Genomic DNA, 14,754 nt, shown 5'->3' on the forward strand with positions numbered 1-14,754 from the left:
CCTCCCACGTCTTATGTTGCTCCTCTTTTTTCCCTTTCCTTTCAAATTGGGATCTTAACCATTGGCGTATCAGTTTTGGTTTCTTTTCTGTGTGAACATGCACATGTGTGCAATAAAGACTGTATTGTGATTTTAGAAGATTATAGCAGAAGTGGTGGACAGCCTAGCTTGGGAGAGGCAAGCCTGATTCATTGCAAAACTTTTGTGTTCTACAACTCTCCCCCATCTCCCATTCTATAAATGTAGCTTTAAAGCAACAAAATATCCCTGGAATTATGCTAAAGTTATATTTAGGTATTAGAGTTCATTATGTAAAAACAAGTATGTTAAATGCATAGTTTTCTATGCTTTTATGGCTGACATGAACATATGAAGCTGCCATTAGTCCATCAAGGTCAGTACTGACTACTCAAACTAGCAGTGGCTCTCCAGGGTCTCAAAGACAGGTACTTCACATCATCTACTACCTGATCCTTTTTAACTCGAGATGCAAGGGACTGAACCTGGGACTTTCTGCATGCCAAGCAGAATCAAAAACTAATTAAAACCATTTTTTTGTAATTTATCAGTAAGACACCTTCTAGCAGATCATATAAAGAGAGAACCACAAGTGAACAAAATATCTAACATACCTGTAGAATAAAAGAACTCAGAAATATTCTGTGACAGTTGAGTTCAGACAACTGAAGACAGTTGTGTGTCATTCAACAGAACTTTCAACTGAGAAATCTATTAAGTTTTTGTGCTCACCCATGCCAGATTTGCCATCGGGATATGTGTAGACTTGTCCATTGTTCTTGATAATTGGCAGACTGGAAGGTAAAGGAGCAACTTCCTCTTCACTCTCATCAGAGCTGGAACTACTACTGGTATCCTCACTGCAGCTATCATAACCATCAAACATCCCGAACGAGTCACGTCTCTTCCTTTCTGACCGTGAAGAATGTTCAGTCTAAAACACAAGAGAAATTAAAAATACTGATGTCTCTGAAGATATACGATTTCAGCATTTCAACAAATCTTAAGTTTGCATGAAGTATGAATTATACAGTACAATTCTATATACACAAATAAATGAAACTCTTCAAACATTTAGATAATTAGAAGACGAGACGATATTAAGTGATGCTTGCTTTTTCCCCAAAATTCATCACCAGCTGATATGCTTAAAAATATTTAAACATTTAAACACTATTTATCTACTCTGGTTGACCAGAAGGTAACAGCCAGACGGTAACAAATTATCTGGTTTAGATTTCTGAACTTCGGGAGGGGGGGATGAAAACAGAGCTATCACTGGATTTTACTCTGAGATAAAGTTAGTTTCATTATCAGCCCACAGCAAACTTCATTCCAAAAACCAAGAATCTTTCCAGTTAATAACAAGAACAGAACCAGAGAAGTCATACCCAGGTATGTGCCATTGCTATTCTTTACATTCTCTACAGTGTCTTTTGTTGATGACTGAATTTGGGCAGTCCCCTCGTGTTTCCCTCCACATACTTTCAATGTTTGAAGTAAGCTAGTATCCTCAAGCAGTGATCAGTCAAAGAAGCAATTCCATGGTTACTGACAAACAGAATGAAACATATAAGCATCTCAATAGTTTAGAACTGTGCATTGGGACACTATGCATTGGAACCACAATACATAGCAAAATTCCCAGTCACAGAATGCCATAACTAAAGGGATATCCCTTGCCCAGTACAAGTCAAACCATACATTTTATATGTCAAAACAGCACATAAAGACAAAAGACCTCTGTTAAACCTACTGACCAAGAGGCAATGAAAATGGACCCTCCATGCCCTTACTACAGGCTAAAAGATTTGAACTACACCACTGGATAGATAAATGCCTAACTCCAGTACTCTATCAATATTTGAATGCATGGCATATAGACGACAATTGCACATGGACTTATGTTTAGATATTTGGAAACCTTTTATAGAAACTTATGTACAGATCTACCACCACTGTTATATTTTTGTCTGTGGGTATACCTTTTTTCCTTTTTTTAAAAAAATTCTCTTTAGTTGCTGGCTTTTGAGTTTCCCTTGTTCTTGTCTGTTCCTTTTAAAAAAGAAAGTAGTTTAAAAAAGCAGTTTTACAGTTACAGAAAATGGTCTTGGAAAACGGAAGCATAAATAAGGACACAATCCAGAGTTCCTACCACACCGTCAACCTTCACTCCCTTTCTCTACTCCCCCACCTTGAAAGCATTCTGTTTCAATTTGTTATTCGTTATCAACTTCCAAAATCAGTCTCTCAAATATTTGAAGAGCTCATTGCTGCTCCTGAAACTGTTGCAGAAGTATTAATGGTCATCGTCTACATACTGAACACACGAACTGAACACACAAACATGTAATACAGTCTCATCTCAAGCCACCTGTAAATAGTGAAATATATTAGGACAAGATGGACTCTTATGGGACACCACAGGATAGCTGCAGTGGGGTACAGCAGGTACAACACCACCTCCTGACACCAATTAGATAGGAGAAGAAGCACTGCAAAACGATGCCTTCCATCCTTAACTCTGTGGGGCGGCATGCATGGATTTGACAATCTACCATCTCAAATGATCCACTGTATTAAAAAGGAAGGCAAAATACCATTCTCCTTAAGTCATGCTTTTTCCAACTGAGAAATACCTTTACTGGTTGGGTGCTCAACATGGTTGGGTGCTCAACATGAGAAAAGGAGGGTGAAACACTTTGTCCTGGCTGAAGGGGGAAATTAGGCATGCATTTAGTTTATACTTCTTTTTCAAGACATGTGGCAGAACACAGACTAATGTAAATTACAGCCACAGTATGAATTTGTACCCATGGGTATAGCAGTCTTACAGTTGCCGGACACATTATATTTCTGTGCTGTTGATTCAAGTAACTATCCCTACAACTTATTTGTGATGATCATACATTAGTCAGGATGTTATTTTATATGTTCTAAAAATTTCTCCCAATTTTTGCCACTACATAAATGTATAAGCCGAGAGAGAAACTGGCTTAAGTGCAGGAGAGAGTCCTGTGGCACCTTTAAGACTAATACATTTATTTATTAAAATATTTATATCCTGCCTTTCCTCATGGGTCAAGGCAGCTGATAAATCATAGTAAAATCATAATTAAAGCCAACAAAATAAAAACCCAAATAATTCCCCTCCCTCCAAAAGGGATAGCTGCAGTTATACCTGATTAAAAGGCTGGAAAATAAAATGGCCTTGCAGTGCCTCCTAAAAACGTCTCAACACGGTACCCCTCCTCCTCTTCAGGGAGCTCACACTGGAGGAAGATACATTGGAGAAGGCAGGGGGTTGGTGCCAAGTGAGCTACCTTCAGTGGGGAAAAGCCAGTAGATGGTAGCCTGAGGACCATGGCACAATTTTCAAAATTTAAATAATGTATTAGCCGCCTTACTGCCTTATAGGAACTCCAGGAGCCTTACAATGTAAATAATAATAAATTACCATAAAATACATAAACACCACTAATTAAAATCAATAATTTAAAGCAGTCAGTAGGCAGAACAACTAGTCAAATGCCATCATGAATTAAATTGCCTTCAGCTGCCTCCTAAAGATCCAAGAGTGAGGGGGCCAGGTGACCTCCCTGGGGAGGCTGTTCAATAATTGCGAGGCTACCACTGAAAAGTCCCTGGTGTACTTACCAGACAAGCTTCTTTGGTCAATGGGACAGTCAAGGGGGTCACTCCCTGTGATATTAGTTCCAGAAAATCAATCTCTTCTAAGACCCATAGGGATATATGGGATGAAACAGTCCTTCAGATATGTGGATCATAGCCCATGAAGGGCTTAAAAAGTCATAATCAACACCTTGAACTGGACTTGGAAATAAACCTGCAGCCAAGGTAGCTATTTTAACATAGACAAGATACGTTCCCATCAGCTAGCCCAACAATAACAGGGCTGTTGCATTCTGAATAAGCTGAAGTTTCCAGGGAGTCTTCAAGGGCAGCCCAACGTAGAGCATGCTACAGTACTTCAATGTTAACAAAAGCATGGATCACCATAGCAGATCTGCAGTGTCCAAAGAGGATGACAGTTGGTTATCACATGATGACAGAAGGCCACTAAACCAACCTATGCTTAGCCACTAAGCCAACTGATTTTTCAAATAGCAACGACTGGGCCATGAGCATCCCCAAGCTCTTAACCTGCTGTGAAAATGCCAACGCCATTCCATTCACTACAACTGAAACTAATCCCTTACACATTAGCCTTTCTGGCCAGCATCAGCTTGGTCTTGTCTGTATTCAGCTTGTTCTACCTTAGCAACTTAACTACAGCCTCAAAGCAAGGAGGAACAAATCTGGAGGCTTGGATAATGAAATGTAGATGGGGAGGGGGAGTCATTTGCCTTTTGATGGCATCAAACCCCAAAGCTCCAAATGACCTAATTTAGTGGCTTCATAAATGTTGAAGAGCACAGGTGAGAGAACAGAACCTTGGCTTACCTGTGAAGGTTCCTTCTACACTGAGGGAGGAGTACATCTTCATCAGCTGGTTTTGTCGTTCCTATGCTCAGGGAGGCAGGATCCAAAAAACCTTTGCTTCTTGTCACATGTGCTAGGACCACCCTCTGATATCCAGTTCGAGGACTTCCATAGCAGAATTTTTAAAAACAGACAGATGCGCACCCAAAAGAACAAGGAGCAGCCACTGCAAAAAACACAGCTTAAAACCAAGAATTATTGTTCCTATATATAACATATTGTTTTCCCATTTTTAATTTTTTTTTTAAATTCAGCTTTATCTGGACACTTTACATTCTTCATCTTGATCCATTCTTCACCCTGGGCTGGCAAGATGTACTCCTCCCTCAGTGTAGAAGTAACCTTCACAGGTAAGCCAAGGTTCCGTTCTCCCATTGAGCTCGGAGTACATCTTCATCAGTGGGATCTTCAAAAGCTGATGCTCACTGGGAGGGAGTCTTCATTGATCATTTGATACAACATTCTGGAGGACTCTCCTGCCGAATGCCGCGTAGGATGAAGAATAGGCATTTATCTTGTAGTGTCTTATGAATGTAGAAGGGCTCGATCAGGTCGCAGCCTTATATATTTCTTCCACGGATGCACGGCCATCAAATGCTGCTGAAGTAGCGGCGCTGCGGACTGAGTGAGCGGTAATTCCTAACGGCACTGGTATGTTGCTAAGTTGATAGCACAGCTGGATATACTGTTTGATGCACTTGCTGATAGCTGTCTTTGACATTTTGCAACCTTTATTGGGTGATGAAATAGAAATGAATAAAGACTCCGAGCGCCAGAAAGGTTCCGTCCTTCTCAAAAAGATGCGTAAAGCTCTTTTCACGTCCAGAGTGTGCCAGTTCTTCTCCTTTGGATGAGAAAGGTGAGGGGAAAAGGATGGAAGATGGAGTTCCTGTTGTCTATGGAACGTAGAATTTACCTTCGGGATAAAGGCCGGATCTAGACGTAGTACTACTTTAGCCACGTGGAAGACACAGAGGCTTTTTCTAGATGACGAAGCCACCAGTTCCAACACCCTTCTAGCTGATGTAACAGCCGTGAGGAAGAGAACTTTCATCCTAAGGTGACCCAGGGAAGCCTCCCGTAAGGGTTCAAATGGGTGTCGAGTCAGAGCCTGGAGTACCACGTGAAGTCTCCAAGTCGGAAATCTATGAATTGTCGGCAGAGAGATGGCCGAGGCTCCTTCCAAGAAAGTGACTATGTGGGGATGCCCTGACGTTGGGTAGCCATCCAGTTGGGGAACAACCGTCGCGATCGCCGTCACCTGTCATTTGAGAGTAGATGCTTTCAGCCCTTGAGCTAATCCCTCCTGGAGAAAGTCAAGCAAGTTGCCAGTGGAAATGGTCACTGGATCAGTATGTTTTCTCCCGCACCATCTAGCGAAGGCCTTCCAGGAAAAATCGTATATGCGCCTGGTGGATTGTTTCCTGGCTTCCAACATGGTATCAACGACCTCTGGGGTATAGCCCGTCTCTAGCAACCTTGACCTTTCAAAAGCCAGGCGGTCAGCTTTAACCAGGCTGGATCTGGGTGTACTAAGGGGCCCTGTTGGAGAAGGTCCTGGACTGGAGGTAGGGACCATGGCTCCCGGATCGATAGCTCTCTCAGTGTTGCGAACCAAGGTCGTCGGGGCCATTGAGGGGCTATGAAGATGACCAGGGCCCTCTCTTGTCTGATTTTTCGTAGACCTTTGGCGATCACTGGTAGAGGTGGAAATGCATAAAGGAGACCCCGTGGCCACGGGGACAACAGTGCATCTATTCCCTCTGCCCTTGGATGCATAAATCTTGACAGGAACCTTGGGAGCTGGTGATTTTCACCTGTTGCGAAGAGGTCCATGATGGGTCTTCCGAATTTCTCCGTTATTTGAAGGAAAGTCTCTCTCTTCAAGGACCACTCCCGCTCGTCCACCTGCTGTCGGCTGAGCCAATCTGCCTGCTCATTTAGTACTTTTATGTGCTCTGCCCTGATGGACGCCAAGTGAGCCTCTGCCCAATTCAGAATTGTTATGGCTTCTGCGTGAAGGAAGGAGGAACGAGACCCGCCTTGCTTGTTTATGTAAGCTTTTGCTGAGACATTGTCCGTTCTCAGCAGGATGTGGCTGTTCTCAATTCTTGGCTGAAACTATCAAGGCTTTCCGGATTGCCCGTAACTCCAGCCGATTTATGTGGCGGTGACTCTCTTCTGGTGTCCAACGACCCTGTGCTACTTGTTGCTGCAGAATCGCCCCCCAGCCTTCCAAACTGGCATCGGTGAAAATCTGGATCGTGGAGATCGGGAGATAGTTCTGGCCCTTGGCTAGGTTGTGGGACCTGGTCCACCACCTTAAGCTGTCCTTCGCTTGTCTCGGGACGGTGAGGCTTCCTCTTTTGAGTTATCTGCAGTTGAAATGGCTTGAGAAACCATTGCACGTCCCTCATGTGGAGGTGAGCCCATGGCACAATCCCTATGCATGCCACCATTTTCCCCTGCAGTCTGACTAAGGACGACAGGCCGGAGGATTTGAAAAGAATCACTGTCCTTGTCAACTTGACAATGGAGGAAATCTTGTCTGGCGGAAGGAAGACTGCATTCTGGTTCGTGTCTATGAACTAGGTGATGGATGAACTGGGATGGAGAGAGGGTGCTCTTGATCCGGTTTACCAGGAAACCGTAGAGTTCTAGAGCCCTAGGACGGTCTCCGTGTGCTGTAAGGACAGTTTTTCTGAAGGAGCGCTCACCAGGATATCGTCTAAATATGGGAAGACATGGGTCCCTACCTCTCTCAGGTGAGCCACCAACGTCACCAGGACCTTGGTAAAGACCCTCGGGGCCGATGAGAGACCAAACGGGAGGGCCTGAAACTGATAGTGATCGAGGTTGTACGCAAAGCGGAGAAACTTTCGGTGCTTGGGGTAGATGGGGATGTGTAAATACGCTTCCGTCAGGTCTATAGACGTCAGAAACACTTGGGGACGGAGTGGCTCTATGATGGACCTGAGTGTCTCCATCCTGAAACGTTTGAGCCGGATAAATTTGTTGATGTGCTTTAGATTTAGGATTGCGCGCCAATCTCCGTTTCTCTTCGGAACGGTAAAGAAAACAGAGTATACCCCAGCGCACTGTTCTGTCTGGGGACTGGTTCGATTGCCCTGATTTGAAGCAGGTGGTCTATGGCTGCTTGACTGCGGGCTATCTTGTCCGGTTTGGAAGAGGAGGAGGAGAGAAAGAAGCGGTTTGGGGGGGGGGATTTGCATAGTTCTAGGCTGTATCCCTCGTGAATAATCTTCTGCACCCAAGTGTCTGGGTGAAGGGAGTCCCAGGTATTGGGAAAAAGCTGGAGTGTTCCCCCCACCGGACTGTCCCAGCAGTCATTGTTTCCCGGGTTTCTCACTAAATCTGTTGGACTTGTCCAAGTGTTGTTGTGGCTGGAATCCCTTGCGAAAGGATCCCCTTCCAGAATTCCAGTTGTTCCTTCTGTTGTCCGCTCTGCCCCTTGCCAGGGTGTGAGAGGTTCGGAAGGGACGAAAGGAAGAAGAGTAAGAGGTCTTACCTTCTATCCTTATGTATTTTGGCAAGGCCTTTTTCTTGTCTTTTGTCTCGACTAGTATGTCCTCTAGTTTAGAGCCGAAGAGCCGATCACCCTCGAATGGGTATCCCAACAGGATGGATTTGGAACCGAAGTCAGCTGACCAGGACCGGAGCCAAAGTGCCCTCCTAGAAATAGAGGAAACTGCCAGTGCCCTGGCTGACATAGTCATGGAATCAAGAGTGGCATCCGCCATAAAATTTACTGCTTTCAGAACTCTGTTAAGATCACTCAGAACCCTTTTATTGTCTTGTGGAGTCAGGTCAATTATTTTCTGATCCACATGATGGATGCCCGAGCCACCAATGCTGCAGTAGCCGATGCTTGTATGGATACGGCCGAAGCCTCATGGGCCTTTTTGATAGCATAATCAGCTTTTCTATCTAGAGGGTCCCTGATGTTGCCAGCCCCATCCTCAGAAAGTAAGCCGGTAGATTGCAGAGCGGCGACTGGTGCTTTAACTAAGGGAACCTGAAGGAGGTTAGAAACTCGGGACTCTAGATTATACATTTTTCTAACAGCAGTGGGGAGCTGTCTTTTAGAGAAAGGCTTCTCCCATTCATTTTTGAGAAGGTCCTCAAAGTATTCAGGAAAAGGTAAACCCGGGTATGGGTCCTCAGTCTGGTGAAGAATTCCTTCATGCCCCTAAACTTAGCCCTACTTTTGGAAGCTGAGTCCTCATCCTCATGAAGATCTAAGACTGCCAATACCTCGCTCAGGAACGCCTGATAATCTTCCCCGGCAAATAACCGGGATTGTTGTTCCTGATTTTGAGTCTCCTCCCCCTCCTTGTCTTCTCCTGAGGAGAACTCGCCCTCTTCTCTATCGCTAGAAGAGGGAGAAGGGGACCTGTTTCTGCTGGAAGAGGACAATGGTGCCTTCCTTGCTGCCTTAGTTGGCCAGGCATGGCGTCTGTCACTGAAGAATTCCCCATGTTCTGACTCAGAGTGGATGGAAGCCCTGGAACCCAGGGATGAGGCTCTGGATCTTGTGACGTCCCCACAAGAATGGTCGCTAATTTGGGCAAACTCCTCTCTCAATGCCTGCCGCATTAAATTTATCAGACTTAAGTTGCCCTCCCCCACTTCCGCAATTAAAAAATGAACATTTTCAACTTTACCAGGGGTAGTCCCAGTCGCATGAACTCCAGAGGAGCCGGCATCACTGGGATCAAGTTCGCCCTCGTAACCTCTAGAGGCCATCTTGTCCATGCGTGTCTTTTTCGTGCCGTTTTTAACGTCTCCCGGCTGAAGGCTCCATTTTTGTGCCATCGCTTGCAAATCGCGTCGATTTGCCCGTTTTTCCCCTTCGCGGCTCTTGGACTCCGCTAGGGAAAGCTGTCGGTGGGGGAGGAGTCCTTCAACTTGCTCCTCGTCTCCTGACATTAATTCCTCTGAAGCCCTATCTCCACTCTCAGACATATTGTAAATGGAAGAGGGGGAAGGGGAGGGGGAGACAGAGGCAAAGACGAGGGAAAACAGTAGATACAAGTGGAAAAGGCTGCTGGGTGCACACAGACCAAGATTAGGACTAAGAAAAAACACAGAAATAAAGTTAGACAGGAATAATTATTGAAGTGCAAAGGCTAGGAAAGAAGGTTTGCTACAGAGCTAACCACAAATGCTGCTTCTCCCTCTAAGGCAGGAAGAGAACTGGATATCAGAGGGCGGTCCTAGCACATGTGACAGGAAGCAAAGGTTTTTTGGATCCTGCCTCCCTGAGCATACGAACGACAAAACCCGCTGATGAAGATGTACTCCGAACTCAGTGGGAGAATATAACCCTATGGCATCTACAGGACAGAACAATGACATAAGGTTATGTTTGGACCATATGGTATTTTGTTAAATGCGGTTAAATTGCCAGAAGACTCTTGCTTGTTGGGCTGCAACAGGCTAACAGTGTGTCAAGAGTCAGCCTGTGCAGATCTCCTCTAATCAAGAGGAAATAGAAGGAGGCAGTTCAAGAGCAGAGGAACAGCTGCAGGCAGAAGCCAGAACAGAGGGACAGCTGCAGGCAGAAGTCAGAACAGAGGGATAGCCACAGCCAGAGGATGACTCACCATGTCTGAAGCCTGCCAGCTCAAGGAATCCAGCTGGGCCTGACACCTCACAACAAGCAGTGTCCCCAGAGGGCTCGCCAAAGCTTCTGGACCAGAGGAGGAGAACAGTTCAACTGGAAATGCTACAGTGCAAGATTGCAAGCCGAATGTAAAGCCCTTCTTGACAGCAGTGACAAGGGCAGAGCAGGGCTGAAGCACACCACCTGGCTGGGAATGTCAGATCAGCCTAATTGGCAACAGCTGGCTCTGCTATAAAAGCAAGATAAGGGCCTATTTGATCCATCAATTAGGCTTGGCTATTGTGCAAGCAACTCATTACCACCACCACCCCAGTGTAGCAGCCTTGTCTCCCTGTTATACTTCAGATTCCTGGCATCCTGACTTCTTGGACTGCCCTCGTCTGTGTTGATACCTTGGACTCTGCCAGAACCATGCTCAACCTTACACCCTTCTAAGTCCATTGAAACCATTGGGCTTAGAAGAGTAACTTTGCTTAGGATTGCAGCGTGCTCCCTCTCTGTACCAATTATCTACAGCTATAAGTATTGTATTTGTATGATATTCTCTGCAGCCACATGGACCTGATAATTTCTTTTGTTCAAAGCTCAAAGTTTCACAAACCTAACAAGTATCTATAAGCCACATAAAAGTACTTGTGGAGGGGGATAAGTTGCATATTGCCTGTTCTGGTTCACATGGGCAAATAGGCCCCTATTCCAAAGGCTCTTGCAATCGCAAGTTAAACGAGAGAGAAAAGTTTGACAAAGACAGACAAGGAAGAGCTGTTTAATATTATTCCTTATGTGATTATATAATTGTGGAGGTTCACAAAAAAGTTGGCACCAGTGGCTTTGTGGGGTTATCCACTAGCCTTGAAATGCAATATAAATAAGACTGCGAGCAAATATTATGCATGGCATGTTGCACTAGCACAGATTTCACACTAACCAACAAGCTTCTGGGGTTCCACATACTAAAGTTGTTCCCACTGCTATCATACCTCTTTTCTGCAGAATTCATCTCTATTTTGTTCAATGACAAAAAGTCTATAATGGGCAATGGCAATCATTTTTAGCATAGCTTCACCAACCATTTATATAATTTTGGTGGTTCCCCGCCACAGCTAATCACCACAGATTCTGATGTTGTAACTAGCACAATAATTTTTGCTCCCTATGCTAAACATTTGCCAGTGCAGCTGGTTGTAGCATGGGGCTACAAGGCCAAGAACAAATGCACAGTTTATTCAGTCTGAACACAACAGGGAGCAAACTGATTTACAGCATGCATTAGTGTGAAGAAGCCTCACAAGCACCATTCCCTAAGGTCTCAGGAGGCTGGAAAAAACCCCAGATCTCCCAAGACTCCCCTCAGCGATGCCACCCCTTTTGCTTCGAAATCAAGGTTATGTTGATGGCATTCCTATGATCCAGTAAGCTCATCACTTGATCAAAGAAGGAAATGAGGTTGGTCTGGCAGGACCTGTTAGGAACATATCTGTGCTGGCTTCCCTGAATCACCAAGTTGTCCTTCAGATGCTAGCAGACTGACCCCTTTAAAATCTGCTCCAATAGCTTCCCTGGGACAGAGGTCAGACTGACTGGCCTATAGTTTCCTGCAGTCATCCCTCCTCCCTTTTTTGAAGATTGGGATAACATTTGTATTCCTCCAGTCTTGTGGCACATCTCCTGTCCTCCAAGAGGTCTTGACAATGATGGACAACGGCTCTGCAAGCTCTCTAGAAAGTTCTTTGAGCACTCTCAAGTGCATACCATCTAACCCAGGGGATTTGTACACATCCAATGCAGCCAGGTACCTCTCAACAAGTTCTCTGTCCATGTCAACCAGCAGCCCGAACGCCATGGCTTGCCTACTACCATCTCCAGATGAGCCCATTCTCTTCTTCAGGGAAAAACCTGAGGCATATTAGGCATTGAGCCTTTCTGCTTTCTCTCTGTCCTCATTCAGAGTTTCTCCATTTTCACCCAACAGTGGGCCTATGGCCTCTTTTATCTTGCATTTATCTTCCTCATATCTGCAGAATTTATAAGCTCTCTTTCAAGAGTCCATCCTTCAAGGAGTCATTGTAATCAAGAAGTAGCAATTACTGTCTAGCCATTTGGCCGTCCAAGTCTCTGTCCCTAGGGTGTGATGTTCAAGAAAGGCGTGAGATATTAAAACCTATTGTTCTACTTCAGCCAGAGCCATTAGCCTCTGTAAGCACTGAAGTACGCTGTGCTTGTGGCTTGATAATAAGACAAAATAAAAGACGGTAAGATGTTAAAATATTAAATGCAGATCAGTTGAAACACATGTCAAAATATATATCCACACACCCCGCCCCCGAATTATGTTCAACAGGAAACAACTTGCTGGTGGTTGCTGACCCAAAGTGTGTCTGCCTGTCCGAAGTCCTTTCACCTCTGGCTCCGGCCTAGTGGAACTCTTTTTCAAATGAGACCAGGGCCCTGCAGGATTTAATGCCATTCTGCAGGACCTGCAAGACTGAGATGTTCCACCAGGCCTATGGTTGAGGACAGCGACAATTTCCTATCTTGGCTGGCCTCTCTTCCCCCCTCCCTTTCCCCGTCTTCTACCCTGGTCTTTAGTTATATTAACAGTCATACCTATCCTAACCTTGATCCCTTCCTTGTTGAGATCGTTCTTGCCACTACTCAGCTGGTACCCACCACTTGAACAATTAAGGGCGCCATTAGAAATTTTAAGATGTTAAAGAATTTTAACAGGAATTATATGTTTTTAAATTTTGTACTATGCTGTTGTGAGCCACCCCTAGCCTGGCATTGATGAGGGACGGGATATAAATAAATAAAAAGCAAAATGTTTTATCTTGTAAGCAAAACTTAGATTGACTCCACACCAAGCAAATGAACAGCCATGGTTCCACAGCTGACAAATCCTAACTTCTTGTGGCTATTCACCTTAATTCAGAAGGTAAATGCATACAGAACCAAGCCTCCAAGGATGATTTCAAGGGCCAGGCAGGTTTGCAGGGATACTCGCAGTCCTTCCAGGCCATTTAAGGCTTTAGAGTTAAATATCCAGCACAATGAATTGGGCCTGCAAACAAACGGGCAGTTGGTATAGTTCTTTTTAAACTGTAAACTTTGTTCCCTGTAACTTATGCCACTCAGCAGCTTCACAACCCTATCTGCCACAATTAAAACTTCAGAACTTTCATCAAAGGCAGCCCCACCTAAAAAGCACTACAATAATCTAACCCAGACATGATTAGTGTATGAATGGCCATGACCAAATTCCATCTCTGATGGAAAACATGGAACTGGCAGAACCAGGTTCTGCATGTCACAGAGAAGACTTCAACCTCCACCAGTACCTCCAGATCTATTAGTACCCCAAGTGGCAAAATTACTCCATAATCATCCAACACTAGCTCCATCTTATCTGGACTGAACTTCAGTTTATTAGCCCTTATCCAGCTCATTACCATCTCCTGGCAGTGACAGTGGTGAAAGAAACAAAGTTGGGTGTCATCTATGCGATGAACCCTCACTCCAAATCCCCAGATATCTTTCTCCCATAACTTTATGTAAATGTTAAAATGCACAGGAAACAGAACTAAACTTTGCAAAACCCTATAGCACAAATCTATGGTGTTGCACAGCTGATCTCCAGAACTACCTTATGGTACTGATCAGTGAGATAGTTACTGAAACACTGAAGTATGGTGCCACCAATATCCACCTTGGTCTTGTAGACCTGAAGGATGCCATGGCTGATGGTATCAAAAGCTGCTCAAAACTCCAGGACAGTCATCAAGATTACACTCTTGTCTCTCTCTGGGTGAAGACTGTCCATTAGAGCCTCCAAAGCAGTTTCAGCTGTAAAGTCAGGCCTGTAGCCAGATCAAAATAAGTCTGTTCCGTCCAAGAAGCTTGGAGTTACTTGCTCACACACCTTTCCTAAAATGGGGATATTTGCTGCTGTGTGGTACTTAGTAAAGGTCATCTGACACAAAGAACAACTTCCACTGGGTTTGTTATGATTCTGGAGAGTACAACAAACAATTTTAAACACAAACATTCTTGAAATAGATGGAGAAGAGTCTCCTTTTTAAACATTCTAGGATAAATTCAATGCATAATAGAATGGTTAACAACCAAATTAACAGAGCAGGAAATCTATCTATGCAAACAGATACATTGCTACAAATGTGAATGGTAGATAAGCATCTTCCCAATCACAGCAGAAAGGTAGGAATGTCCAAGCTATGAACAATCTGACTACTTCTCTGGAGCCTTGATAAAGCTTAGCACCCACAGAAGTCAAAGCTGCACTGTCCCAAATATTTTTGCTACCTGTCAATCTTTTCCATTGCAAACACAAACATTTTAAATGGGATTCAAGATCCACATTTAGCAAATAGCATTTGAAAAGCTGCCTGTAACAAAGTTCAGCCCATGCACTGAATTCAGCGATAAAAATCTCATTAACAAACAAAATGCAATAAGGATGCTGCTGCATTGGATGCATTTACATACTTGGCAGTTTATTCTTTAAAAAGTCAGGTTTTTTTATTTTAATTTTAAAAGGTGTTTCTGCATAAGCTGTTCAAAGTGTTTTT

General features: G+C 44.2%; 1 protein-coding gene across 2 annotated transcripts in view; it reads right to left on the reverse strand.

The window, feature by feature from the left end:
• The window catches only part of MBTD1 (mbt domain containing 1), a 62,913-nt gene that overhangs the window by 47,042 nt on the left and 1,117 nt on the right, over positions 1-14,754 (reverse strand). For both annotated transcript variants that reach the window (XM_056856953.1, XM_056856944.1), the window contains exon 2: positions 751-952. In XM_056856953.1, coding sequence (XP_056712931.1) covers positions 751-952 — 202 coding nt within the window. The remainder of the gene's footprint in view (positions 1-750; positions 953-14,754) is intronic.

The sequence above is a fragment of the Euleptes europaea genome, chromosome 1, assembly GCF_029931775.1.
Source record: "Euleptes europaea isolate rEulEur1 chromosome 1, rEulEur1.hap1, whole genome shotgun sequence".
Taxonomy (NCBI): Eukaryota; Metazoa; Chordata; class Lepidosauria; order Squamata; family Sphaerodactylidae; genus Euleptes; species Euleptes europaea.